The sequence below is a fragment of the Chelon labrosus genome (genome assembly GCF_963514085.1).
Source record: "Chelon labrosus genome assembly, chromosome: 21".
In the NCBI taxonomy this organism is placed as follows: domain Eukaryota; kingdom Metazoa; phylum Chordata; class Actinopteri; order Mugiliformes; family Mugilidae; genus Chelon; species Chelon labrosus.
The window spans coordinates 11,558,082-11,585,371 of record NC_140354.1 but is presented as its reverse complement, the minus strand read 5'-3'; the positions used below and the strand labels follow the sequence as shown (position 1 = coordinate 11,585,371).

Sequence of the window (27,290 nt, the reverse complement as noted above, 5' to 3'; positions counted from 1 at the left end):
CTCACCCATCAGCTGAATCCTACCCTCCGTAGCATCTGAGCCAACACCAGGTGAGCCTGCTGACCTCAGATCTGCTGGGTGGAGTCCAGAGGTCCAGGGGGTAAACCCATCAGACTCAGATCCACCGACTCTTCTGTCCTTTTACAGGCCTGAGGAGCAGAGACAGAAACAGACTTGACACACTGCCAGCTGACTCTTAACTAGGCCAATACGCTGATGAGGTTAACACTTACCTTTTTAATTACTCGGCTGCTCTCAGGCATTTTTAAGACTTGCAAAGGCACAAGATCGATCAGTCCACCAGAAATCTGTCCTGGATTCAGCTCTAAATGTTTCGTGATCTCTTATCAAGTGATGTTAACCTTGTGACTCCTGCAAAATCTTTAGTTTAGTCTCATAAAAGTGCCAGATTCTGTACCCCATCCCTTACATCTGAAGATATCAAAGTCCAAGATTTACTTCAAGGCAAACTACTGTTTTTTTTACAACCTGGACCTTATTTCTCGCATAAAATACGATCGTACTCACCCATATAACTTTTTGTGACTTGGGCACCGAAACGCAGCCTCTAAATAAAGCAATAACTGCCCCAGTCTCTCCCACTATATGGATATACGCAGATCTAAATATCGTCCAAATGACTCTAGATGACACCAAAGTTATATTGGTGATTACAATCGTATTTTATGCAAGAAATAAGGTTCGGGTTGTAAAAAAACGTTAATTCCCCTTTAAGTTTAAGAAGGATGACTTGCTCTGATATTTAAGAATACAAACAACAGAAAAACAAATCTCTATCTAAATAAATTTTTGGAAATTAAACATATCAATAAGGACACGTTCAGTCGTAACAATGTACCACAGAAATAATACACTGCATTATAATCTATTGCATAAAAATGTAAATGAGTCTTTTTATTTTCCATCTAAATTATTTCTTCACAATCATGCTGCCAACAAATTGCACATGTATTAAAAAAGGCTTCACGAAAGTACACAACATTTCCTCTGTCACACATTTACAGATTATATATATATATATATATATATATATATATATATATATTAGACATTTGTTTTGATGGGTAAATGCCATGTGGACACGGTGGACATCTACAGCACTGACAGAAAGGTCTTCAGTGTGGGACACAAACATTAAAAAATGTATCCATTTTTTTTTTTTGGTTAAGAACTTAAAAGTCTTAATTGAAATGAAATGAATAAAATACAGAGTAAAAATTATTTTCCTCATCTGAAATGAACCAGAGAAGAACCGTGGCTGATGTGTCAGTTCCTGAAAATTATTCTGGAGCACGTTTACCATCATAGTCATCTTCATTATATACTACATACATAAAAGTCTGAGTCAGGCCGGGTTTTAATTATATTCTGTCCAGTTAGATCTGAAAATGTCCAGTGGATGGATCGTTTAATTGTAAAGGCATGCAGGCCAGGACTGATCATGAAACTAGATCCAAATGTCCAAGACTTCATATCTCAAGACCTCCTTTTAAGTCTCAAACTCCAGAAGTGCCTACAAATACCTCCTTCCCACTGCGGACAGACAGAAATATTAACGTCACAAACTCACAAGGAACACAGATCAATTATTTCGCAGCTTTCGCCTTCACACTTCAGTCTTTTTCTCAGTATACAAAATCTGTCACAAATACAAAGACAACTTCTTCACCGGGGGTCACGGACAGTTTGTCAAAATGGTTCCATAAAAACTTTATCAAACTCGATGTTCATAACATCTACAGATAGCACCAGAGTACGAAGACGGTTCACATACAAAAAGACGACCAACATGAACGGACGACGTACCGACAGCAGTAACGAGAGCAAAAGTTTAGAAAACAGCTACGAGTTTAGAGTGCGAGGCGTTCACAGACGTCGACGCTCGCACAATTCAAAGCACATCCTCGAGTACATCGTATTGAACACTGTACCACTCGATTTGTGTCGTTTTCATCACGTCTTCACCTCCAGAGAACACGAGACCAGATTAATGTAGGAGCCCTTTTATCTCAGGAAGAAAAAAAAAATGTGTGAAAACGCGAAGAAATCTTAAACGTGAAACTTAAAACTCTGAAATTGCAAGACTAGTCAAAAACTTGATCTGCGTATAAGATAGAAAGTCAAACGTTATTAGAACAATAATGCTAAATGTTTTGGTTAAACATCATGAAAAAATAATGAGTCAAACGTTTGCGCTATTGAGTTAAAATGACGGTAACTATATAACTATAAAAAATCTAAAAATAAGTTCATACATATTTTTGCATTTTTGAAATGTCAAACAATAAGTCTGAATTTTGAGTTTTAACGTTTAATTCACGATATAATAGCTGAAAGTTGGTTCGTAAAACTTTATGACACAATAATTAGTTATACCGTAAAAAATTTTATCTTACCAAGACGAAGCTATGTCAGTTATTATTTTCTGTCACGATTATGATAAACATTTGAATATTTTTATTTCATCTACATCTTCATTTTATTTTTATTTTGTCTGCAGATGCTGGCTCCCATACGTAAGATTGTTATATGATAATTATTGGCCTCTTGATTTAGTTATTTTATGTAAAAAATAGCACTTTTGATTATTGTTAGCTTTTTTAATTTTTCCTAACAGCAGCGTGTTTTACAGTTGAGGAGGTTGGACGTGACGTCACAGACACAGTAATCACTTCATGTGTCCACTCGTCCATCCGTCATACAGTTTTGTTTGATTCACTTTAATACATGAAAACCTGTTTGTATAATAATACTGTTGTTTTTGCTACATATACTTTAGTTACACATCTGTTTAGTTAAATTATACTTTATTTTTATAATGTTATCAGCTTCATTAGACCTTTTACATCATTTCTGAAATAATCTGTTGTATCAAATTCACCTAAAGATTCTTTTAATTTTTATTTTATAGTTTTTCGTTGAGGTATCAACGGTGTGAGAGGAGATTTTTACTATATCAGCTTCTGAACTGTTAAAGAGCATCATAGAAATGTTCAGTTCAAAGAGTAAATTCAGATTAAAGGATTATTCTGGACTATTTCAGCCTGCTGCGTTTCCATTAATGTGTCTCTATCGGTCATGATGCTGGTTTGTTTCCACGTCTGACTTTCTACAAACACAGCACTTAAAGCTGGATTATCCTGTGACCACAGGTCATTTTGCAGGTCAAGATAAGACTCAGAGACAGAAAGAAGACAATAAGTGTGGAAACTGGTAGAGATCCAGCATCACTGCCCTGTAATGGAGGAGGAAAACTGAAAAAAACTGATGGTAGGATGAAAGAAATCCCAGCTGTGGAGCTACAACTGATGAATCTGCACCTTGAACAGACACTTGAATTCCTCTAATCCACCTCAATCAGAAAAGACTGATCCACGTGGGGTAAACATCTGGAGACGTGAAGAGTTTCCAAAAGGGACAAAAGATGGAGGTAGCAAAAGATGAAGAGGTCAACTCATTTTCTTCTACTGAATGACTTCACGAAAGATCAGAAAAGTTCTTCTTCTTCTTCTTCTTCTTCTTCATCTTCACTGCTGCGACACCAACACCCAGCATGGGATTCAAGGAGCAGCTTTTTGTTCTGATATACTCTAAATCTGTTCGACAGAGGTGGAAGACCCATCGAGACACAACGGACACATCAGTGGAAACACAACAGGTAAAATAAACTAGAATGATTCTCTACAGATTGAGACTAAGCCCCTACTTCTGTACTATTGTTTTTGTCTTATTGCAGTTCCAGTCAGAGTCTCTGTCTCTTTGTCTGCTTTTGAACTTTCAACCAAACTTATCGATGAACTGTCGATTGTCTGAACTTAACTTCAGCTTCACTCAAGTCTTTTTTTTTTTTTTTTTTTATCTGAACCCTTCAGCGAGGTTCAGGAAGCAGAAACACCAAGCTGCTGCCGTTTGCTGGTTTTTCACTCCGTGGCGACGCTTGATCAGTCCAGCATATACACACACACATATTAACACACAGTGTTTTTAAATGAATCTCAACGAGACATTACACAGCATCAAGTTTGACCCTTAAACATTTACACGCACTACAAACAACCACTGAGAGCTTGGCTTCGAGGAAAATCGTAATTTTTTCGTCTGATTCCTCTTTAGCAGAGTTTGTGAATGGTTTTGTTCTTTGAAAAGAGAGAGAGAGAGGCGGGAGGAGCGGGAGGACGGAGGAGGGAAGCTGCTGAATGATCTGAATTCATCAGTATTACTCAAGAGGGAGAGGTGAAGACAGAGAGGTGGGAGGACGAGGGCCTACTTCTGGTTTGAATCTCCAGATGACCCGTTGGTTTCAGTTTCAGTCCTTTGACATGATACCTCCGTCCTTCCAGTGATTTCCATTTTGATCTGTGGACCTGCCAAACAAAGAGGGAGACAGAGTTATAACTCAACAAAAGATCACATTCCTTTCTTTAGACAATGACAAAACAAACAATACAAGTACATGAATAAACTGACTTTTCTATCACATTTGAATAGATCAATCTTCTCAGAAACACCACAGACATACAACCACAAGAAGTGAGGGGAAGCTGCTGATGTTGTATGTCGAATATGCTCAAAATATCTGTTTAAGTTCTTTAAACAGTGATCCACTAAGATGGAAAAAAGCTGCCTACCACGACAGCACTATCGCTATGAACGAGCATCCCAACAGACCTCAAACCAACGAGACAGCAGCGTCTACCTTTGAACTATTCCAGTGAGATTTGTCTAATTGTTGGTTGGTGGACAGTGCCTGCGAGTCGTCGTTGTGTCCTCATCTGTTGTGTTTCAGGCAAGACTCTCTAGCGCAGATGCTAATGGCTTGTGACAATTCAATGTTCTGCTGGGAAACTTTTGGACCTGGCATTCATGTGGATGTTACTTAGACATGTAGCACCCACCTAGACCAGACCAGGCACCCCACCCCATAGCAATGATGGCAGCAGCCATCCCCGGCAGGATACCGCCTGACTTTGGGAACAATTCAAAAAACAAGAAAAACATCACAAGGTGTTGACCTGGCCTCCAAATTCACTAGATCCTAAACTCATCAAGCATCTGTGGGATACACTAGAACAAGCCTGATCCACAGAGGTCCCTCCCCTCCACCCCTAGGACCCAAATGCCCCCACAGGACACCCTCAGAAGGCCAATGTCCATGATGAGTCACAGCTGTTTTGGAGGCACAAGGGAGACCTACACAATATTAGGTTTTAATGTTATGCCTGATCAGTGTCAATAAAGCTGATTTCCATTTTACAATTATCTAAACAACGCGGTTTTCCAGTACCATTACACTTTGATGTAATCAAGTTTTAGCTGATCAATAATACAGCTGCATCTCACATGACAAATCAGAATCACTAATGTTCACTAATCAGAGTAAACAACACCTTGTCTGTTTGACTTCCTGAAAGAATTCACTGTGTCTGTTTCCGTTCAGTAACGGCTGTATTTACCTGCCGTGCCCTCGGCGCGAGGACTGATCTCTGACTCAGCAGAGGACGGCTGGGCTGCTGAGGCCGGAGGAGGGGGTGATGGGTAATCGGGCGGAGTCTCGTTCTCGTCTCCTGACAGGCTCCTGGGAACGCCGGTCACCACGGCGCCGGAAAGACTGACGGGCCGCTTAGCGATGGGCAACTTCCTCTCTAGGAGTCGAAACAAAGACGACATAAACTTCCAACACACAGAGCTGAAGCTGAAGGAGGATATGCTCACATGTGACCCATAAACGAAATCTGGTTTTAATACTTCATGCAGATTAGTGATCGTATTCATTCATCAGCTTTAAAGAGACGGAGACTAACTTTTCTTCTGTCCCTTATACTGTTGGGATTTCTTCCTCTGTTTGGACGCTGCTGACTGTAGCTCTCTGGAACCTGAAACAAACAGACGTCTCAGTAAACACGCGAAAAACACAAGAGGAAACACAGCTCAGGTGTGTCTTGTGTGTTACCTGCATTAAGAGCCGGAGGCTGCAGCTGGTAACCGGTCAGCTGACACCAGCCCACCGGATACAGGTCAGGTGACTCACAGTCCACCCACTGGTCGTACTCGTCCTCCCAGCCGTCAAAGTGTATCCGCAGCAACCGGTGGACGATGCGGGTCACCGTGGCGACGCAGACGAGGCGGGGCTCCATGAGGTCGACGGCCTCCAGCTTCATGCCGGGACGGAAGCCGTGGTTCGGGACGTCCTGTCGGAGGAGGGATTTACCAACGTTGTTTCACTACATTTAAATATTTAGATTTAGTTTTCAACTATTTATTAGTCAAAAAGATGCAACATTCATTTGGAATTTGCGCATCTGTTACTATGTACACCGATCAGGCATAACATTATGACCCCCTTCCTAATATTGTGTAGGTCTCCCTTGTGCCTCCAAAACAGTTCTGACTTATCAGAGAATGGACATGGGCCTTCTGAGGGTGTCTGGCTGCAGGATGTTGTTAGTGGAGGCCTTTGGGTCCTATGGGTTGAGGAGAGGGGCCTCTGTGGATCAGGCTTGTTCCAGTGTATCCCACAGATACTTGATGAGTTTAGGATCTAGTGAATTTGGAGGCCAGGTCAACACCTTGTGCTGTTTTGTTTGTGTGCTTGTGTCAGGCTGCATCCTACTGGGGATGGCTGCTGCCATCAAGGAGTGTCATTGCTATAACAGTGAATGTCACAAGAGGGTCAATGTGGTTTTAATGTTGTGGCTGATCGGTGTATGTCGGATGTTTGCAGGATACTGATTAAGGCTGCTCATTTTTAATCTGACCAATCACAGTTCACGGTGTCATCTTCAACAGAAACTATTCAGTTTACAGAGACTATGCAGACGGGTGCTGGTTGACTTCCTGTCAGTCGATTAATTGACTGATGTTTGGTCTGACCTTGTTGAAGAGATTGACCGGAGCGGCCACAGACTTTCTCTCTTTCAGATACTCGAACCATCGAAAAGGAAGACAGGTGTAACCTGACAAACAGAGGAGATCGTTTTAAATAACCAAACATGCAGTAAGGGTCTGTTCATCGGACGCAGACAGGTAGTTAGCATCATCCTAGTCATCGTTTATCTAACATGTGTGCAGAGCGGCTGAAGACAGGAGGTTTGTCTGCGTCTATCTGCAGCTGTACCTCTGGGGGGCGTCAGCTCAATGTTATTGATATCACAGAAGCCTGCAGGGAAGATGGAGGGAGACGTGGAGTGATAGCAGAACCAGTCCGAGCCGTCGGCCGCCTCCGAGCCGTCGATGCCGATCATCAGATATCCGTCTGCCAGGACCTGGAGGAGGAGGGCGACAGGTTACATCGGCCGGTGGTGCGGAGCCGTCGATGCCGGCTGCAGCTCGGCCTCACCTTCCTCACTGTGGCCACACAGATGGCAGACAGGTTCAGAGGGTCGATGGCTTCCAGCTTCATCCCGTCCTCGAACCAGTGGCCGCTCTGATCCACCTCCTTCACCTGCAGAGGAAACGTCCGACAACACTTTAACTCTGCATCTACCCGAGCCCTGATTCATCCAGCCAGAAACTACACTTGAGGGCAAACTGCAGAGAAAAGAGGAGTCAGTAGAGCTGGTGTTGTACTGCCCTCGTGTGGGGAGAACATGGGCCGACCCAGTCTGATCTAACATTTTCACTCTCTTTGAAAAATTTGATTTCTATTCCTAATGTTTCAAAATAGTTTGTTTGATTCTCAGTTTATCAGACAAGGTTTTACATTTTATTTCAACCAGATAGAAACTGAAAATAAAGGTTGTTTTTCTCAAATAATCTCAGCTCTACATTTTAGACGTTACAAATGCAGAAAAGTATAAAAGTCACACATGAGAACTGAGCTGAAAGTAAAGTTGAGTGACGCTCACCTTGGCAAACAGCTGTCCAGGTGCGTCCATTAGACCGTCCAGCTTCTTGGACACATCTGGAAACAGACACAAGGTCATCGTCATTACATCCACCGTCTGCTTGTTTACAAACGGCTGCCTTAAATTCTGCATTTTCTAAATGGAGTCTGGTGACATTCAGCACACCAGCCGAACCCACCGGATCGTTTGAACCGGTGCCCGATGGATCGAGACCAGCCGATGCTGTGGATCAGAGGACTGTACATGTGACACCAGAAGTCGTCCGTCCCGTCGTCACACTCCTCGTACACGAGCCGCAGGCGACCGCCGATCACCTGCAGAGACGAAAACGTCAGGAGGAGGAGATTTACACCTGAACCGTCGACGGACACGGCCGGCACACACCTGTTCGACCAGAGCCACCCGGGTCCGACACAGGTGATACTTATCTACCACCTCCACTCTCATCTGCTTCTTAAAGGGAAACTGCATGCTCTCCTGCACCTGGAGGAGGAAGAGGACAAGGAAGAGGTGAGGAGGGATACATTTTTTGGGGGGGCATTAAAAAGTAAGTTTGGGTCAAACTTTAAAAGTTAATGAATCTGAAAAAGGATCATATCAATTAGATTCTTCACAGGTATAATTACAAACATGTGAGTCACCTTGGAGGAGAAGTCTTGGGGCAAAGTTTTGGAACCAGTCAGTCTGTTGATCAGGAAAGTTTTCCAGTTGGTGAACCTGTGCAGGATGGCTGAACACAAACACACACACACAGTTTTTAGTTGTAAGTAAGAGGTAACCTCACATGAAACGGTATGAACACGTCAAAGAACCACTGGAGTCTGAGCTGTGTCCGAACCAAAAAGTAGCAGTTAAATACATCACAAAAACTACAGTCAACAACCAGCTAGCACATACCTCTTTACACCAACAGGTGGCAGTGGTCTGAATTTGTCATTCAAAAGGGAAAACAGGAAGAGCTAGCTTGAAGGCTAGGAAGAGCTACCAACCGTCGCACAAAGCTAGCATCTCCTGAAACATGATGATCACTTTGTCTACCATTTATTTATTCGAGATAAAGGAGAAAATATTTGAATGTTCGGGTTAAATGACGATGACTTTTGTTGTTTTGTTTACTTTCACCACCTGTTTCCCTTCGTGTGCACTGGTTCTCTGAGCTGAACAGCCAATCAGAGTGACCTCTCTCACTGACTTGTTCCACCACAGATTTAACATGCTGAAAAAAAAGCTAAAAAAAGCTGCTGACATAGGTCCAACCAAGCGCAGGACACACAGCGAAGACCAGGGTGATAGATGTTCACCAGCATTGACTGTCAGCTCGGTATGTCACTGTCTTTAGATGTAAAAAGACAGACAACAGCTCCGACATTGTGCTAGCATTGTTGACTGTAAGCAATGCTAGTATAACGTCAGCTTGCTTGCAAAGAGTGCCAGCAGGTTCCTGCATCAGTCTGATGTAACACTGTCTGACATCATCCCAGGTGTGCAGACAGGGAGCGTCCCTTACTCTGAGGGGGGACCAGAGGTTTCCCACCAGCAGCGCACCAGCCGACCGGGTGGATGTCCGGCACACACAGGTTCAACCAGAAATCTCTGGTGGAGTCGCTGTCGAAACCCTCGTACCGCAGCAAGGCCTTAAAACCTGCACACACACACACACACAAGTCAGTTTAAGGGCTTTTTAACTCTGGTGTTACTCTGAACAGTGTGGAGGTATGGAAGTCAGCTTCTACCAGCCAGTTTGATGATGCCAGCGATCCAGTAGACCTTCATGGGCAGACCGCTGTCCGTGTTCGGGACCTCGACTCGAACACCTTCGCTGATGTTGCTCCACGACTTCCCCATCAGGACCTCAAAAACAAAACAGAAAAAACCATCAACTGCAAACACATCTTGAATCAACTGTATTTATTTATTCTACGATAACATAAACTCCTCCTTGAGTTAACTTTTTTGGAAGAACAATCCTGACATTGATCAGGCCTAGACAAATCGCTGCTTTTTACTTTTCTCTGTACTGGACTTTGTTTTGAGTTCAGATTCAGTCATGACACCAACGTCAGTCAGTCTCCTGTTGGATCTTTGACAGCTTGACTAAAATCTGCGAACACTGACGCCTTCATCGTCACAATTTTAAGATCCATTTGGTTTATTCGTGTAACAAATGAAAATGATTCAATGTCAGCAAACCGGCAGAAACAGGAGCCAAAACACCACCTCTGTGGGTGTTCTGTGTGTGTGTGTGTGTGTGTGTGTTGCACTCACGTGTTTGAAGCAGCTGACTGGTGCTCCCATCACTTCTCCATCTCCAAGGTAACGACCCCAGTCAAACACCTCCACAGTTACTGCAGCACACAAACGAGAGTTGACGCTCTGAGTCTTAAGAGTTTCTAAGATCATCTGAAAAGAGACACTTCTGGAAAGAGGTGTTAAGTTTTAACAATGTCATTTCATAATGAAGCCATCAGGAACTCAGGTGAAGTACACAAAACGTGTATGAAAACATGATAAACCAGCGTATTGTCTGTAAAAGCAACACTGGAAGAGTTTCCCCACATGTTTTACTTCTACTTCTTTTGGTTGTTTTTTTGAATGGAGTCTGGTGCGTGCCACCAGAACGCAGACGTTAGACTCACCGCTCTTTTTGACGCCGCTCTGCTGGCTGGCTTGATGCTGAGCGTAAGCGGCCAGTTTGGTCATCAGAGGCTGCTTCTGAAGAACCTTGGCTTTCTTAGTGGGAGGCTTCCCCTTTAAAATACAGACACGAAAACAGTTCCGCCAGGTTAATGATCCCGAGAGATTTCTCAACTCCTTCGTTTGTGTTTGGAGGACGAAGGAGGCATCAGAGGTATGAGTCAGATTTTATGGATTAAATCTGTTCACCATTCAAAGCAGAATGAAGAGGTTGCAGTTGTGTAGTTGTGGTCAGGCAGCGAGTCCTGTGTGCGTTTACCTGCAGCCTGGCAAGGATGCTGGCCTTCTTGGAGTTGGAGGAGTAACTTCTGGAGCAGGAGACGCTGCAGAAACGTTTGGTTTTACTGTAGAAAGCGTCTCTGACCCCGACCATCCCACACATCTCACAGGTGGCTGAGGAAGGAAGAGAGAGTCTCCTCAGGGTCAGAATGAAATGAGACAACACACGTCTACATGCAGAAAGACGTTCAGGGAGGAGGGGACATTACAGGATATGTCTCACTGACCCATGCCTGCCTTGCCGTCGGGGTAAGTGTACACCTGCCCGTTGGTCTTGATGAGCGTCAAGGAGGAGGAGGAAGGGGTGAGTTGGGTCACCCCTCCTAACTCGTCGTCCTCGCTGTCCTCAGGGCTGGAGGCCCCACTCCCGCCGCTGGACTCAGTGCTGCAGCTGCTCCGGTCCTCCTCCAGACCGTCCAGCATCCCAAAGGAGTCCCGCCGCTTCCTTGACGGACGCTCCACCTGAGGGACGAGACACCCGAAAGTGTTAGGACATTTAAACTTCAACAAACATTAATAAAATTACATTTTTTTTTTATTAAATAAAAAACTTGATTTGTATTTTCACAGCTGCCTCAATATTTTCAAATAACATCAGGTTGTAGACGACAGAAGAATTAACTCTCTGAAGGATTGTGCATTCCCACATTGTCTGCTCTCACAATCAGCTGATCATCAGTTGATCCAAACACACTCTCCCCCTCCAACCTCCATCCTGACAGCTGTTTATTCAGTGTTTTCCATCAGTGACCAGCAGCACTGCAGTGCGGTGCAGACAGAGAGAGTCTGACTGACAACACGGAGAGAGAGAGAGAGAGAGAGAGGGAGACTCTGAGCTTGCGTCTGTGTCACTGGGCACCAAATGACCTCCAGGATTCCGGTCATTTCAGGTTACCTTGACTAATGACACTCAGGTATAGTCCGCGTAAAACAACCCGCTGCTGAGTCTAACTTAGATATAGCCAACAATAAATTCGGCATATATTAAAATCAACATGCACCACAGTTTATTGTTGAAATCGATTTGTCTTCGCATTGATTAACCGTAACACTCTGCACTGTGAGTGTAGCGGGAAAACACCAATACGACAACCAAACCTTATTTTCACTGACTTAAAGCCTGTCTGTTGGAGTGCATGAAAGCCGAACAAAAGGTCACCTCATCCGATTTAGTAAAATATTCAAAATGTTGTCCAGCAAGGCGCGTGTCTTTGGAGCGAGGAAGGAAACCTAATATCGCAAGATTTTGAGTGGAGTTTCGGAAAAAGACAGAACAACAGGCGAAGCGAATATAAAGATTAAACTTCACACAATATAAGCAGCACATGATGCACTGTGTATATGCCGAATGAAAATGTATATTAAACTCTTACATAAACTGTTTAAATGTCTTTTCAATTTGTGCACGTGTTTGTCGAAGAACAAAAAAAACGTTAAAATGACTGATTTCTTTACGGAGTTTTGACTTAACTCCCTGTGTTCGCTTTGAAGCAGCCGCTACAACAACCACAACAAAGCAGGGGAACGCTGGTCCCAGCAGGACAGTCAAGCCCCAGAACTCACCAGGTCTCTGGGGTTTTCCATCAGGCCTGGTGGCGGAGCAGGACAGACTGTCTGACACCTAAACCCGCAGAAATAATCATTAAAACCCAACGGCAGACATGTCAACACAGTTAGTATAGTTCCAATGCGCAGGCGCCGGAGCTGCAGACGCTGAGCGCTCATTGGCTGCTGGTTCTGCTTCGTGTGTTGCGTTCAGATACGATAGTAAGTCCTACAATGACCCCTGCTGGTCAAAGACCGAACTACAAGCACAAATCACACTGTCGATTAAAAGTGTTTACACTCCTTGTGCATTTTTGCATAAAAATTACTGAAAACTTCAGCATATTTTACATTTTACAAGTCCTGACAGCAGAAATAGGGAACCCAATTAAACAAATAAAATAGAAATATTAAGTTTTTTATTTGTTTATTCAATTCAATTCAATTTTATTTATATAGCGTCAATAACAATACAAATCGTCTCAAGACGCTTTACAAAAACCCGGCCTGAAACCCCCAGAGCAAGCCTGAAGGCAACGGTGGCAAGGAAAAACTCCCTTTTAACAGGAAGAAACCTCGAGCAGAACCCAGCTCATATGGAGGGACCCATCTGCCTAAGGCCAGCCGGGTACAGACAGAAGAAAGAGAGAAGAGAACAGCAAGATAAACATACATCTGTCATAGATACACATATCTGACTAAAGCGTACATGTGGAATCTTATGATACAAACTGATGATGTTACATGACAGTTCGAAAATGTAAGAGATTCAAGAAATTCAAGAAAATTAATCATTTGTACAAACTTCTGTGGTGCCACAGCAAGTGAAACTTTGTTCTCAGTATCTGGTGTGATCCACTTCTGCAGAAATAACAGGAAGGGACTGAGCAGGCTCTACCTTCTGAGGCGACTGAGGTCTTTTGGAGTGAAAGGGGCACTCTTGAAGACCTTCTATAACTCTGTAGTGGCATCAGCCATCCTGTCGGGAGTGGTCTGCTGGAACAGTGGCATCAGAGAGAGGGAGAGGATAAGATCATCAGGAAGTCCAGCTCTGTCCTGGGCTGCCCCTTGGACTCAGTGGGGGAGGTGGGTGACAGGAGAGTTCTGGCTAAACTGTCCTCCATGCTGAACAATGAGTCCCACCCCCTGCATGGTGACCTGACAGGACTGAGGAGCAGCTTCAGTGACAGATTCCTTTACCCTCGATGTGTGAAGGAAAGATACAGAAGGTCTTTCCTTCCTGCTGCTGTTAGGCTTCCAAACGAGCACTCCTAATATGTGCAATATCATTACACCATAAGGTGTAATAACTTTATAACCCAGCTACACCAGTCTGTGCAAAATCTGACTATTCAATCTGTGCAATCTCTGCCATTTCTTTATGCTGTTGCAAACTGCAGTTTCCCCATTGTGGGACAAATAAAGGTTTTTCTTATTCTTATTCTTAACTAAACGTAACAGCTGATCAGTGGTATACAGTTGCTGGGAGGCATTTTAGCCCATTAGGCGTTTTTTTCACTTTAACTGTCCAAGTCTAAAATCTGTCCCAAATAGAGCCTAAACCAGTCCAAATGTCAAGAATGAGAAGGAGTAAGAACTCCAGCAAAAAATGTTTCAGCGTTCACACGAGCGCCTGCCAGACACAATAACTTCATTCACATTTTGAGTTACCTTAAACACTGAATGAATCTGAGTATAAAACAGTGATGAAACTGTCAGTTACTGTCCCGCATAATCTGCTCTTGGCTTTCCTTTGATTGTCAGTATTTTCATGAAGACATCAGTGTAAAAGATGTCTGTGGATTTAAAAAGTTTCTGAATCTGATTACAGGCGGGACGTCCCTCACGCTCCTCCTGAAGTACAATTACTGCTGACCTTTAAGGGTTTGTCCTTACAAGCTTGTTATTTCCAGATTCCAACTGATGGTTTGGCCCTCAGGATACAGGACTCTGTGATCCAGAACATGCAGAGCAAGTGAAAACCTGCAGTCTTATGGATTTAATGTGATGTGAGCTTGACACTAAAACATTCTGCAAGGCAGGGCAGCCATCCTGCTGAAACCTGTTGTAAATATTGCCATTTAAATGTCAAATCAGATTACATTTGAGCTCCATCAAGTCCTGACACACCTGTGAAAGAAAACACCCAAAGGGCACACGTACGACGGGGAGTTTAGACAGCAGCTGGAGGATGTCACTACTAAGATCTACTGTTGAAGAAGAACAATACAGGAAAAGCTGAAACGTTAAAAGAGGTGTAATTTTCAGTGCTGGTGCAGATCATGTGAAGAAGCAAATATAAGTGAGAGATGGCTCCATGGCAGGTTCTTCGTGCGAGCCGAGCATCTCAGGTCGCTCTGGGTTACCGTGTCCATCATGGAGCTGGAGTCACGGTGCACTACAGCACTGCTCCTGCATCCCCTGCGGGTCCGGACAGCGGCAGGAGCTTCTGTTTGTCTGGAGAGAAACGTTCACTGCAGCAGCTAAACAGGAGGCTGGCTGCATACTTGCAACAGGTACGACACGCTTGAGGCAAAAACACAATAACTGTGTCCAGAAGGATGCTGCAACTATCCATGAAGAAAAAGAAAACATTTTATTTTAATAGCTAGAACAACGTAGAAATACAACTATCCTCAATTAGGGTTTACAGTTAAGTACAGTAGCAAGAGAGCATATAAAATGTTAGTTTTTTTTCATGATCTTTTGCACTGACAGTGGTTGATTCATGATTTATACATAACAGTGACAAAAATAGGAACTGGAATTTTTGCATGAACTGAAATCTTGATTTTATACTATTTGACTCATGAGGTGGAAATGAAAAAAAAAAAACCCTCTGAGTTTTATGTTGACTGACTAAAGCATTTATGTTATGTTATTTTAAAAACCTGAACTGAGTTTGAATTATAAAAATAACAAAAACAGAAAGTAATACCTTGACTGAGTTCAGTGTCGCTTATGATTCGGAAGAACCTTTGAAGAGCGACAGAATTTTAAAGTAACAGATTACTTATGAGAGTTCTGCATGATATGAAAGTGAGATTTAAAAGTTAAGACTAAGAGAACACAAGAGTAGCTTATTTACTGTGCAAAATACTGTGCAAGTTTTTTTTCTTGCCTTTGTGTGTTTTAATTTTTATTCTTTGATGCATGAGATCACAAATTCTTCAACCTGAAGCAGAGGAATAATAAAAAAAAAACATTACAGGCTGAGAGCCATGCATGTTTAATGATTCCAAAATAAAACAGACATTTGTAAGTGAAGAATAATTTTTAGTTAAAGGAAAAAAGCATATAAACATTTCTTAGTGGAGTTGTCCACAGACTTCCCCCAGCAGCAGAGGAAAACGGAGAACTCTATGAAGTTTTGCACTGACTGAGGACAACATTTACTTTTTTATTCCAAACTAATCTGGTGGATACAGGTCCAGATTTTGGAGGCAGACAATCAGAGGCTGGAGCAGCAGATCCAAGCGGAGCTGGACAGGAAGTGTCCCAGACAGCTGAGACAGCTGGACAGACACCTGAGGACGGTGTCCCTGCTGCAGGACCAGGTGAGAAGCAGCATATATGAAACCTCTAAAGCAGCCTATCAGTGCAGGAAGTTGGAGATTAGTGTTCAAGTTCCTACATTTTGGGTTTGTAATTAATTACCTGCACATTTTTTATAGCTTGAACATATTTTATAATCAGTTTCTCTCTCTTTTTTATTTATTTATTTATTTTTTTTACAGATCAGTGAATGTCTCTCAGCCCAGGCTCAGGTGAAGCTGCAGCTGCTCGAAGAAGAACTCAGAGTCTACGAACTCAACATCAGGTAGATTCCCACACCTACAGCCGGACTCACACATGCATATGCAAGTACATTTATCCCTTGAGGCTCTGCTGTGTGTGAGCAGGTGTGAAAAGGAGCGTGAGCGGAGCTGTGATCTGGAGGCGGAGCTCAGCACCCTGAGGTTGATCGAGGAGGAGCTAAATGTCCACGCGCTGCCGGAGATCCAGAGTCTGTTGAATGAGCTAACACAACAGCAGGTGGAGCTGCAGATACGACACCAACAGGTAAAACAATGAAACTCATCTAGATTCTTTCAATGAACACACATAAGTGATGTTTCTCATCTACTTGTCCAGGAAATGCAGGTACTCCGGGTTCAGGTGTCAGGGGGGGTCACTGTGGAAATGCAAACTGCTGAGTCATCAGATCTGGTTAAACAGTTGGATCACCTGCGACAGACGAGTGTGACGCTGATTGACAAGAACCACAACGAGTCCTGCTTCAACACTCGGGTACAAATATTTGCTGCATGCCCTTATTTTGTAATAAAGAAAACACGAGTGGGAAGAGTGGATTCTTGTCATATGAAACAACATTTAATCAGGTGTGCTGTGTTCAGGTGACGGCCTTTGGCCCTCCAGTGGGATCAGAGGTCGACCAGGCCGAGCTGGAGGAGCTGAGGAGAACAGCCATCACTCTGACAGAGGAGCTGAAACAGCTGCAGACTCAGGTGGGAATACACTACTGTTCCTGCTACTGCACTGAATCAAAGCAAATACAGTATTTAACTTTTCTTTTATGTACTAATGTTTGAAAACATGACAAGGACATACAACGGTACATTTGTCTTCCGGTTGGCACAGATAGTGGAATTGGACCTCTCTGGCCAGGAGAAGACTGAGACGTTTGTCCTGCAGCTCGTGTTTCTGCAGCAAACAGCGGACAGTCTGTGCAGAGACCTGGACTCGGTGTTGCAGGCTGCAGCCCAGCAGACTGCAGATCATCAGGCCCTGCTGGACATCAAGAGCCATCTGGAGGCAGAGATACAGGGCTACAGGAGGCTGCTGGATGGACTGAGCCACCAGGGGTATGAGACAATGAAATCCCATAGGGTTACTGCATTTTTAACCTTTTACTACAGCTCAGTTAAACTTTACATCTCACCAGTTCTTCTGCTGAGTGTAAATACATAGTGTTTCATAGGCATCTAGTAATTTCAAACAAAAATATTAAATAAAATATAAACAGCAACAAAGTACTACACAATGATTTTTAACACTCACCATGATATAATAACAGATTACGGGACACATAAATTAATATATTAGCCAGATTTTTAAATGTTTTTTTTATGTGCTGACAATCACATATTCTTCTTGTCTTTGTATGTCCTAACAGAGTTTCAGATCTTGCATCTACATCTGCCTGTGTTGCAACCTGTCCTTATGTATTCAGAACAAACATAACATCAGACAAAGCATTCAGAGTTCAGAGTGGAAATGTCAGGACACTGGAGGTTCAGAAAATCTCTAGAGGTCACGTCAACATGGCTGGACCAACACAGCTCTCACAAACAGTGATGGCAGTCCAGCCAATCAGCGTACACAGCAAACATCCAAAAAGCTCACCAATACCATCTATTAACACTTTAGGTTGCGTCCATGTGAGTGAACTGCAGAACGCTTTGATTGTTAGGGATGAAATCAGCCAAGGGTTAGAAGAAGGACCTGCTGTCAAGACTTCTACAACAAAAATCATCAGCACTCAGTTTCCCGACAGCAAACCAGAGACTTCCAAACAAGTTGATTTATGGGATGCTGAAATAGGGACAAACATTCAAGTCGACATTACCGAAATCATTCCCTATGCAGAACCAGAAGTCGATAAAGCGGAGACAGGAACTGTGAATTTAGGTCAAATGGATCATATTGAAGACTGTGAGTTGGAGACCCCATTAGAGGTGTCCGAATCTGATGTTCATAGGTCAGAAATTGTTCAGGGAGAGGTCTCTGATGGGATGAATCTGATGGATGACTGGAATATAGAAAGACAAGAACACAAGGAAGGAGTGGGAGCAGAACTTGTCCCAAAATTGAATGAGAGTTCGGGATTGTGTGATGGATCCAACAGCAGAGACAATCTCCTAGGAGACACAGATGCAGGGTCCAACCTTACATCTGCTAGATCTGGTTGCCCAAACAATTTAGAAAACCATGATGGTAGAACTACAGGTACAGAGATTTTAAAGGCAGAAGAGGACAGAGTGGAGGTAGTCCATGAGACCAGTAAGGTGCAGTCCACTGTGCTGGATGATCTAGCACGTCAGGAGACATTGGATGGATCAACAGATTCTGGTGTGGCTTTGAGTTCCTACACCCTTGAAGACTTTGCAAGTCAAAAAGAAGCTCATGAATCGATAAGTCCAACAAAACCGGACACACAGTTGAAGCCAGAAATGTCTCAGATTCCAGTTCAGAGTCCTAATGACACAGAAATGCATCCAGGCTCAAATGGCTCAGAACCACATTTGAATCCAGTTGAGGCTGCAACACTGATGGATGACAAGGACATGGAAAGTCAAGGAAAAAAGAGAGAAGAAGAAGCAGAGGGCCCTTTAGTTATCCCAAGATTAGATGCAAGTTCACCGTTGTCTAATGTGTCCAACACTGAACCAAACACATCAAGGGAAGATACAAGGTCTAACATTGCAAATGCTTCATCTGGTAGCACAGACAGCACTGATGTTCTCAAGACAGAAGAGACCAAACTGAGGGCAGTTGGTGGTACCAACATGGTAAAGGTCGACCCTACTGACTTGGAGAATGGGTTGGCTGGTCTAGCAATTCAAGAGCCATCAAAAATGTCTTCAGGTCTAGATTCTGAGTTGGCCTTGAGTCCCGCTGGCCCTGAAGAATTTACAAAAGAAGCTCAGAGCCCATCTGAGAGTCCAGATGACCCAGAAATGTATCTTCACTCAGACACATATGTGCATCCAACTGAAGCTGAGGCCACGGTGACTGACAAGGGCACAGAAAGACAAGAACACAAGGAAGGAGTGGGAGCAGAAGTTGTCACAGATACAGGGTCCAGCCTTACATCTGATATATTTGGTTGCCCAAACAGTTTAGGAAACCATGATGGCAGAACTACAGGTACAGAGATTTTAAAGGCAGAAGCGGATGGAGGGGAGGTAGTCCATGAGACCAGAAAGGCAAAAGTGCACTCGACTGAGCTGGGTGATCTAGCAGGTCAAGAGGCATTGGATCGATCAACACATTCTGGTGTAGCTTTGAGTTCCTACAGCCATGAAGACTTTGTAAATCAAAAAGAAGCTGATGTATTGGCAAGTCCAACAAGGCCGGACACACAGGTCAATCCAGAAATGTGTGATAATGGGTTGGATGGAATAGCAATTCAAGAGCCATCAAAAATATCTTCAAGTCTAACAGATTCTGGGTTGGCTTTGAGTTCCTCTGGCCCTGAAGAATATCTGAGTACAAAAGAAGCTCAGAGCCCACCTGATGACCCAGAAATGTATCTTCACTCAGACACATATTTGCATTCAACTGAAGCTGAGGCCACACTGGCTGACAAGGACACAGAAAGACAAGAACACGAGGAAGAAGAAGAAATATCAGAAGGTACTTTGACTGTCCCAGTATTAGATCCACGTTCACTATTGTCCGACGTGTCACACCTTGAACTAAACAAACCAATGGAAGACACAGATGCAGGGTCTGGCACTGCAACTCCTTTATCTGGTTGTACAAACAGCACTGATAACATTGATGGTCCAGATGACCCAGAAATGTGTCTCAGCCCAAATGATTCAGACACTCGTTTGAGTCCTGTTGAGCTTAAGATGTGCCCAAGTTCAAATTGTGAAGAAGATGAAGAAGCGTCCTTGAGTCTAACTGAGGCAAACACACATGTGAGACCAGTTGAGAAATATGTTCTGTCAGCAAGAGAGACAGGCCAGTGGTCATCATTTAGCGGAGATCAAGCATCGCCAGATGAGGGCAGGAATACAAAAGTAATACTTTCAGAAAGTCAAGGACGTGGTTTGGGTTTTAGACCATTTGAAGGTAGTGAAATAAGAAGTGTTACTCTGAATGATACAAACATTAGTTCTAGACCAACCAGTGAAAGTACCAGCATTCAAGTAAGCAACAGACATGGAAGCTTGGGGTTTGGAGGTCCAGGTGATCCGAGTATCATAGCAGACAAAGAGGAACAGCTCGGCTTTGGAGGCTTGTACTGGAAAAGACAGAGGGACAAAGATAGAAGTAGCACTGCAGATGAAAACAAGCAACAAAGGCTTGATATTGAAAACAATGTGAGGAAACAGACCAACAGTTATAGGCAAGTTGTCAATAAGCCAGGTAGCAGTGAAAGAGAGTTCAACAAATCAGCGAGCTTTGCATCCTCTGACACAGGAACTACCTTTAGAAGCGAGGCTAGTAAGTCAGGAGGTGATATTCATAGCAACAATGGTATAATTAGTGGTAATGCACACAATGCTACATCAGATGTACAGGGTAGATTCAGGCGTGGCAGTGCAGAGTGGATGATTTATGGGGGAAGTCTGGGACGTACAAGTGCCAACTTAACCAACCCAAGAAGTGAAGAATACCTGCCAGCAGACACACTCCCTGCATCAAGCCTCCCAGCTACAGGAAGGTTTGGCAGTAGAGGAAGTGGGGAGTGGACAGTTTACGGTGGTAGTCTTAGACGTAAGAGCAGCCTGGATGGTGGCACCAGTTTATCCAGCAAGGGGAATGAAGAAAGCCAACCCGAAGGAGGGAGATTCAGCAGGAGAGGGAGTGGAGAGTGGATGGTTTATGGAGGCAGTCTTGGAAGTAAGAGTAACCTGACTAGCAGTGACAGTTTACCCAATGCAGTGAGCAAAGAGTACCAGCCAACAGCTGTGAACATACCAACAATCCCACCTGGAGCAGGAAGATTTGGCAGTGGAGGGAGTGGGGAGTGGAAAGTTTATGGCTGGAGTACTGGACGTTTAAGTAGTGCTGGTAGTGGTGGCCAGCTTAGCTCTGGTAGTGTTGTTAGGCGCAGTAGCAGCGTTGGGAGTGGCGGTAGGTTAAGCGGTTCAGGTAGCGGGGGGAGGCTCAGCAGTTCACCCGGGAGCCACAGGATTAGCAGTTCTAGGAGACTCTCGAGCACTGGCAGTGGTGAATGGAAGCCAGTTTACAGCTCAGCTAGTGGAAGCAAGATCAGTGTGGGGAGTACAGTGCGACCAGGTGGAGGGAGGACAACTAGCAGCCAACGAACTCCGAGCCCTGGGGGAAGGATAGGTGTCAGTGGGGGTAGCGGTGGGTGGCTGAGCTGTTCAGCAGGGAGCGGTTCTAGACATAGCAGCACAAGCAGCAATGAGCGAATCAGCGGCAGAAGTGGAGGAAGGATCAGCAGCTCCTCAGGGTCAGGTCGGACCAATAGCACGGGTGGGAGGGTCATCAGCAGCAGCGACCGGCCAATTGGTAGCACCGGCAGCGGAGCAGGGAGCAACAAGGAGAGAATCAGCGTTTGCAAGATGGCAGCGCTGACAATCTCAGCAGCAGGGAGGGAGAGAAGTAAGGAGCGCCGAAAACAACCTCAGAGATCCCAACACCAACAAGCTGCTGGTAAGAACATAGTTTACATTCACAACAATAAAATCACATCGCAGATTAATGCACAGGGACCTACACAAAGGGCCAAACATCCATATTGTGAAATTAATCGGCTTTGTGTTTCAAGTGATACAGAGAAAAAAAAACACCTCTGCATGGAACAGGATAATCCTTTAACCAATCAGAGCCATTTTGTCATAAACAAATTTAAATCCATGGCACTTAAATGACTGTCCCTTGTGATTTCGTTTGGCGGATCTTTAAGGGAGCATAATCAGTTCTCTATGAAGCGACGCAAGACAAATAAATGTTTTCATCTATTTTGCATGATTTCCAGAGCATATATAATTACATATATATAAAATAATAATTTCTCTCTTATCTTGCAGTTTCCTCGCCTCTCGTCCAGCGCTGGTTGACCACAAGTGTTGGGGTCATGAGTGCCGACCCTCAAGGCACTGATGACATCATGCGTCTCTGATTGGCTAATTGAGCTTCATCGTGCTTTAAAGGCTGCATTGCTCTTTAAATAGTACTATGTTACAGCAAAAAAAATAAATAAAATGATCTGAAAACTTAAAAGCATTGCATTCTATGTATGTGTATGGGTCATGTGTATTTTATGACCCCACGTCAACAATTTAAATTTTAAATTTCAAAGCTGGTTTAAAGAGTTGTTGTTCTTCAACATTCCAGCCTGAATGTTTCTGTCTCACCTTTTTTTTCCTCTTAAATATCAGATTAATTTGTTAATTTCAACCTGAAATTAAAGCCGGCAAATTACCCGAGTCCAGTTTTCTTCTTGTGATAAACTCTTATCTTTACACATGCTTGTTCTGCACGTTCTTACATGTGTTTTTTCTGAGTCAAATCAGGAATGAACCAAACACATTGAATGATTTGCTGTAAAACAATGAAGTTGGTCTTTTTTTTTTTTTTTTTTGTCCAGAAATCCCCAAAATATTAACTCATTAAAGTATCAATAATGGGTAAACTAGTGGAAAAAAAAAAAAGATGGTTATGTCTTGTCATCATTTCTTTTAACAAGATGTGGCTTGTTCATCTTAAACAAATGATGTGTAACTTCTTCTGATCATCAGCAGGGAGCAGTAAATCCTGAAAGGCTTTATATGAACCAGATGCTGTCTCACCTGTGCAGGTACAGTCAGTCCAGGTGGGTGTCAGTTCCAGTCTGACCACCAGAGGGTAGCAGACTCATAGGTCCCATAGCAACCCCTCTAGCAATGACACTCCTTGATGGCAGCAGCCATCCCCAGCAGGATGCAGCCTGACACAGGAACACACACAAAAATGGTTTAGGAACAACTCAAACAAAAAACATGAAAAACAGCACAAGGTGTTGACCTGGCCTCCAAATTCACTAGTTACCAAACTGATCAAGTCTCTGTGGGATGAATCAGAGAGGTCCCTCCCCTCAAACCATAGGACCCAAAGGCCCCCAACTAATAACATTCTGTTACCAGACACCACAGGACACCCTCAGAGGTCCCATGTCCATTCTCTGATGAGTCACAACTGTTTTGGAGGCACAAGGGAGACCTACACAATATGAGGAAGATGGTCATAATGTTATGCCTGATCCGTGCTGCTCTTTTCTCTCTGTTAAATACCACTCAATGTGTCAAACAATCACTGGTCAGTGATCCATAGCCTCTCCTCTCTTGGATATGTGGGTGTGAGCGTCTTGTGCTACATGCCCAAAAGTTTGTGGACAGCCTCACGCTGTATGAACAGATTCAAGCTGCAGTCTGTGGAGCAGATGTTGAAGCAGCTGCAGGGATCAACTCTCTGAATCACAGTCAGTGTTCTATTTCATATCCAGCAGGATTTTGAGCGGAGCAGTCACAAAAAAAAACAAAAAAAAACTGGGGCTTCATTTCTTCATGGAGCTGACATGACTGCTAAAACATTTCTTAGTCTTTTCAAATGTGGACAGCTCAGAGTTTCCAGAAGAAAAGCAGGTCATAAGTATCTTTACCCTCAGGCATCAGTTTAATTTACTACCTTCTTGAGTCATTAAGGACAAAAATGTCCACATCCAAAAACTGGTATAAAAACTTAACTTATTAATATTTTTTTCTTCTTTTTTCTGCATAAATCTCTTAAACCACTTCAGCACTATCTACCAAAAAATCCATCATTTTGAGGATTTAATTGCCTGCTAAGCTCAATAACAAAAACACAAAACCTAATGAACATTTTATGCATAGGCCCTATTATGGGGAAATGGTTGATTAAAATGACAAATTTGACCATTTTTCCCATAAATTAAGCCCTAATATTGAGGAACGAATGATTATACTGTGTCATGGGTGAGAGATTAAAAAATGTGGTTATAATGGGAGTCAATGGGACATTTTTGTCTCCTAAATTTTAAATCTGATGCTACACAAAAACTAATTGTGCAATTAAGTCAATATTTTTGATTATTTTGTTCATATCTAAGACTGATTTGAAAGAAATGCCCCAGCTTCCCAACATCAGTCTTATAGAAAATAGCTATTTTTTTACATGTGACTTTAAACTGGCATTTAAAGGGTTAAAATATTTAAAATGATGGAATATCTGGTAGTTTTGTGCTGAAGTGGTTTGAGAAATTTATGGAGAAAAAAGCAGAAAAAAATATGAATAAGTTAAGTTTATATATCAGTTTGGACGTGGACATTTTTGTCCATAATGACTCAAGAGGGTAGTAATTATTTTTCACAGCGTTATGTCGACCTATTAGAATTCTTTTATTTATTTATTTATTTATTTGAATTTCAAACTTTGTGTAGATAGTGGCTTTGTTACAAAAAAATTGTGCCACATGCACTAACACAGCACAAATGGACAAAAATGTCCCTGTTGATGCCTGAGAGTTAAAATATGATTAATGGAACATTTACGCAGAGCTAACAATAACAAATAGATTCTTTCATGGATGAAGTGTTGTCAGTGAAGGGTTGCATATCTATAATTAACTTAGAGAGAAAGAATCTTGCAGCCATAAACCTCACAGAGCTGCATGTTTGTCTGACAGATCTTAGGCTTGTATTTCTCCTCCCCCTAGTGAGAGCTCCACTAAATGACAGTTTTTTGGTGACAGGTAGGTGTGGTGTCACTGACAGATGTTTGGCAGATTTTCATCAGCAACAATTCTGTAAGAAAACACTGAAACTGGTCGGTCCTGTCAGCTTTCTGCTTTCACTGGTTTTCACTCAGTTTAAATGCAAACACAGAAACAACACACATACACTGTAAAACATTTCAAGTCAGTAAAACTTAGAAAACAAAGTTCACCTGCTGCCTTAAAAATGTGAGTTTTGTTTTATTTAGGCCATTTAGAGAGAAGGAAATTAAAATTTGATCCACCATAAGCAGCAACTTTGGAATTCATTCCCGGTAGAGAAACAGCTTCTAAAATCCACCCATTACGCTTGTGGTGGCAATATTTTTGGTGACATTGTGACATCATGGTTTAATAATGTTTGTACAGTCTTGTTTCAAAGGTATTGCAATTTTATAGTAATAGTTCTGTCTAATTAAAAACTTAGAAAACGGCTGCAGTCTCTATATTTCCCAGTATTCAAATCACATCACCCTTCCTCCTCCCACATCACTTTTTTCAAAACTTAAAGGGGAATTACCGTTTTTTACAACCTGGACCTTATTTCTGGCATAAAATACGATCTTTTACTCACCCATATAACTGTGCTGTCATATGGAGTTGTTCGTATGATATTTATCATATTTATCATAATATCATACATAATATCAACATAACTCAATGGGGCTGTAATGTTTTACAGTGAAGTGAGGAGGAATGGGTTCACGTACGACACCTTGATTTAATACATGTGTCTCAAAAACTGAATCTAGTTTCGTGGAAAGATGCCAAAAATGGAGAATATTTTGCATTTTCATGAGAGCTACTGGAAAAGACTCATATTTATGCAACACGGGTGAAAACTGAATATTTGTACAGTTAAATAAATGGCAGGCAGCTGTGGTGGAATTTGGTGTTTAAACAAGAGAATAACAAACACAAAAAAATTACTCCAAAGTATTTGAAGAGGGCTGTCCACACATTTTTGACCACATAGCATGGCCTGATATTAAACCTTCATATGGTTTACAACCAGTCGGGTCTGAATTATGTTTTACTTTAGCAGACAGGGACAAAAACAAGGAGATTACATTAAATTTATACTAAATTTAATGGAGTTTGGTGGAAAGCATTTGGTGTGTTTTTGCATTTTCTCATGGACTACTCCTCCGACTTGGATGAAAATAACCTTATCAGTGTATCACATGATTGTCCATCACTGCATGTCCTACACGTCATGTTCTACTATTAAATAATTAACACAATCATAGCATGAACAGTGAAGGAATAAAAGTGCCCTTAAATGCGTTATGAAACACCAAAAAGAAATCGAATGTAATACACAGAGTACAATCCAGGTCACAGAGCCATTATGCAACTAAATAGTTAAAGGTCGGAGGAGGGTGTGTGCTCAAACTTGTATCAACTTGACGGTGCATTATGGCAGGTATTTCCCTGAAGCCTGTTAGAACAGAGTCTTCTGTGTGTGAGGTACAGAGGACGTTATTTTCATACTTGGGTTTAATATCTAAACTGATCTCCTCTGATTCCTGTCAAGGCCTGTCCTTCTGTTTGATCTCTATGTTTTTCTCACAGGTGATTATTTCCCCATTAAGCTTACGGTGCCAACGACTCACCTGACCACTAGGATATCTGGCTCAAACACGGTGTTAATCACTTTATCCAAAATTCATCCGAGCTTGAAAGTGTTTTCGGGATCAGTAAAGAAAACCAAGATTTGTGAAAAACAAATCCAAGTGAATCACTGCAAACATAAGTCTTGAGGTTTGTCATCGCAATGTATTAAAGCAGGATAAATGGGATTCAGCAGTGATTAAGAGAAAAGAAAAACATCCACTTAAAAGTGAAAACAAATCTCCACAAAGTCATTAACAGAAGTGAACTGAGATCTGCACAGCCAGGACATTGTGGGGTTTCCTCTCAATAGGAGTCCCGGTGTGTCCACATACTTAAGGTCACACAGCGAGCCTCTATATTACACCTTCAGCTGTTTTAAATTGTAATGTTTTTTAGCAAATTTAACAAATACGATCAAAAATATGCAGATTTCACTAAAATATGGTTAAAATTGAATGGAGTTTGGTGGAACGATGCCAGTTTCAGACCACACATTGCACTTTTTTCTGTTTTACACAAAAAGGACAGGACTCACGTTTGTGTTTTAATAAATACGACCAAAAACAGACAGAGAAAGCCAAAGAGGGAGCCGCTGCAGGCAAAAAGCACCGTGACATTTCCTTATTTGGTAAAAACCCTGAGCTGCAGGAGGTGAAACAGTCGAGGACAGCAACAAAAGTCGAGAAAGATATTCTGCAGCAGAGAACGAGGTGCTGCAAAGTTCACTTTAGTTTCGTCTCCTGTTAAGTCTACAC

The 27,290-nt window shown here is 42.6% G+C and overlaps 2 protein-coding genes across 2 annotated transcripts; one reads left to right on the top strand and one right to left on the bottom strand.

The window, feature by feature from the left end:
* Positions 1-833: 833 nt before the first annotated feature.
* Positions 834-12,678, bottom strand: LOC311506817 (MBT domain-containing protein 1-like). Its single transcript, XM_084570911.1, has 18 exons — positions 12,402-12,678; positions 11,066-11,300; positions 10,819-10,952; positions 10,502-10,613; positions 10,131-10,210; positions 9,599-9,716; positions 9,373-9,507; positions 8,507-8,595; positions 8,250-8,348; positions 8,044-8,179; positions 7,866-7,921; positions 7,358-7,462; positions 7,136-7,283; positions 6,892-6,974; positions 5,972-6,209; positions 5,823-5,894; positions 5,475-5,663; positions 834-4,385 (listed from the first exon to the last, which is right to left on the bottom strand). The coding sequence occupies exons 1-18, from the start codon at positions 12,561-12,563 to the stop codon at positions 4,285-4,287; spliced, it is 2,292 nt and encodes a 763-aa protein (XP_084427037.1). The 5' UTR covers positions 12,564-12,678; the 3' UTR covers positions 834-4,284.
* A 1,496-nt stretch (positions 12,679-14,174) lies between these two features.
* LOC311506268 (uncharacterized protein) lies at positions 14,175-22,711 on the top strand. The gene is made up of 9 exons (XM_084570157.1): positions 14,175-14,899; positions 15,812-15,940; positions 16,121-16,203; positions 16,286-16,445; positions 16,518-16,673; positions 16,781-16,891; positions 17,025-17,248; positions 17,560-21,800; positions 22,178-22,711. The coding sequence occupies exons 1-9, from the start codon at positions 14,693-14,695 to the stop codon at positions 22,267-22,269; spliced, it is 5,403 nt and encodes a 1,800-aa protein (XP_084426283.1). The 5' UTR covers positions 14,175-14,692; the 3' UTR covers positions 22,270-22,711.
* The last annotated feature ends 4,579 nt before the right edge of the window (positions 22,712-27,290 follow it).

What these genes read in the sequence shown, in the direction of transcription:
- LOC311506817 (XM_084570911.1), bottom strand. Translation starts at nt 12,563, where the DNA reads ATGAGCGCTCAGCGTCTGCAGCTCCGGCGCCTGCGCATTGGAACTATA. An exon ending in CCCAAGACTTCTCCTCCAAG is followed by an intron (nt 8,349 to 8,506) that starts GTGACTCACATG and finishes TTCCTCCTCCAG; the next exon opens with GTGCAGGAGAGCATGCAGTT. An exon ending in GTATAAGGGACAGAAGAAAA is followed by an intron (nt 5,664 to 5,822) that starts GTTAGTCTCCGT and finishes TTCGACTCCTAG; the next exon opens with AGAGGAAGTTGCCCATCGCT.
- LOC311506268 (XM_084570157.1), top strand. Translation starts at nt 14,693, where the DNA reads ATGGCTCCATGGCAGGTTCTTCGTGCGAGCCGAGCATCTCAGGTCGCT. An exon ending in TGTCCCTGCTGCAGGACCAG is followed by an intron (nt 15,941 to 16,120) that starts GTGAGAAGCAGC and finishes TTTTTTTTACAG; the next exon opens with ATCAGTGAATGTCTCTCAGC. An exon ending in GATGGACTGAGCCACCAGGG is followed by an intron (nt 17,249 to 17,559) that starts GTATGAGACAAT and finishes ATGTCCTAACAG; the next exon opens with AGTTTCAGATCTTGCATCTA.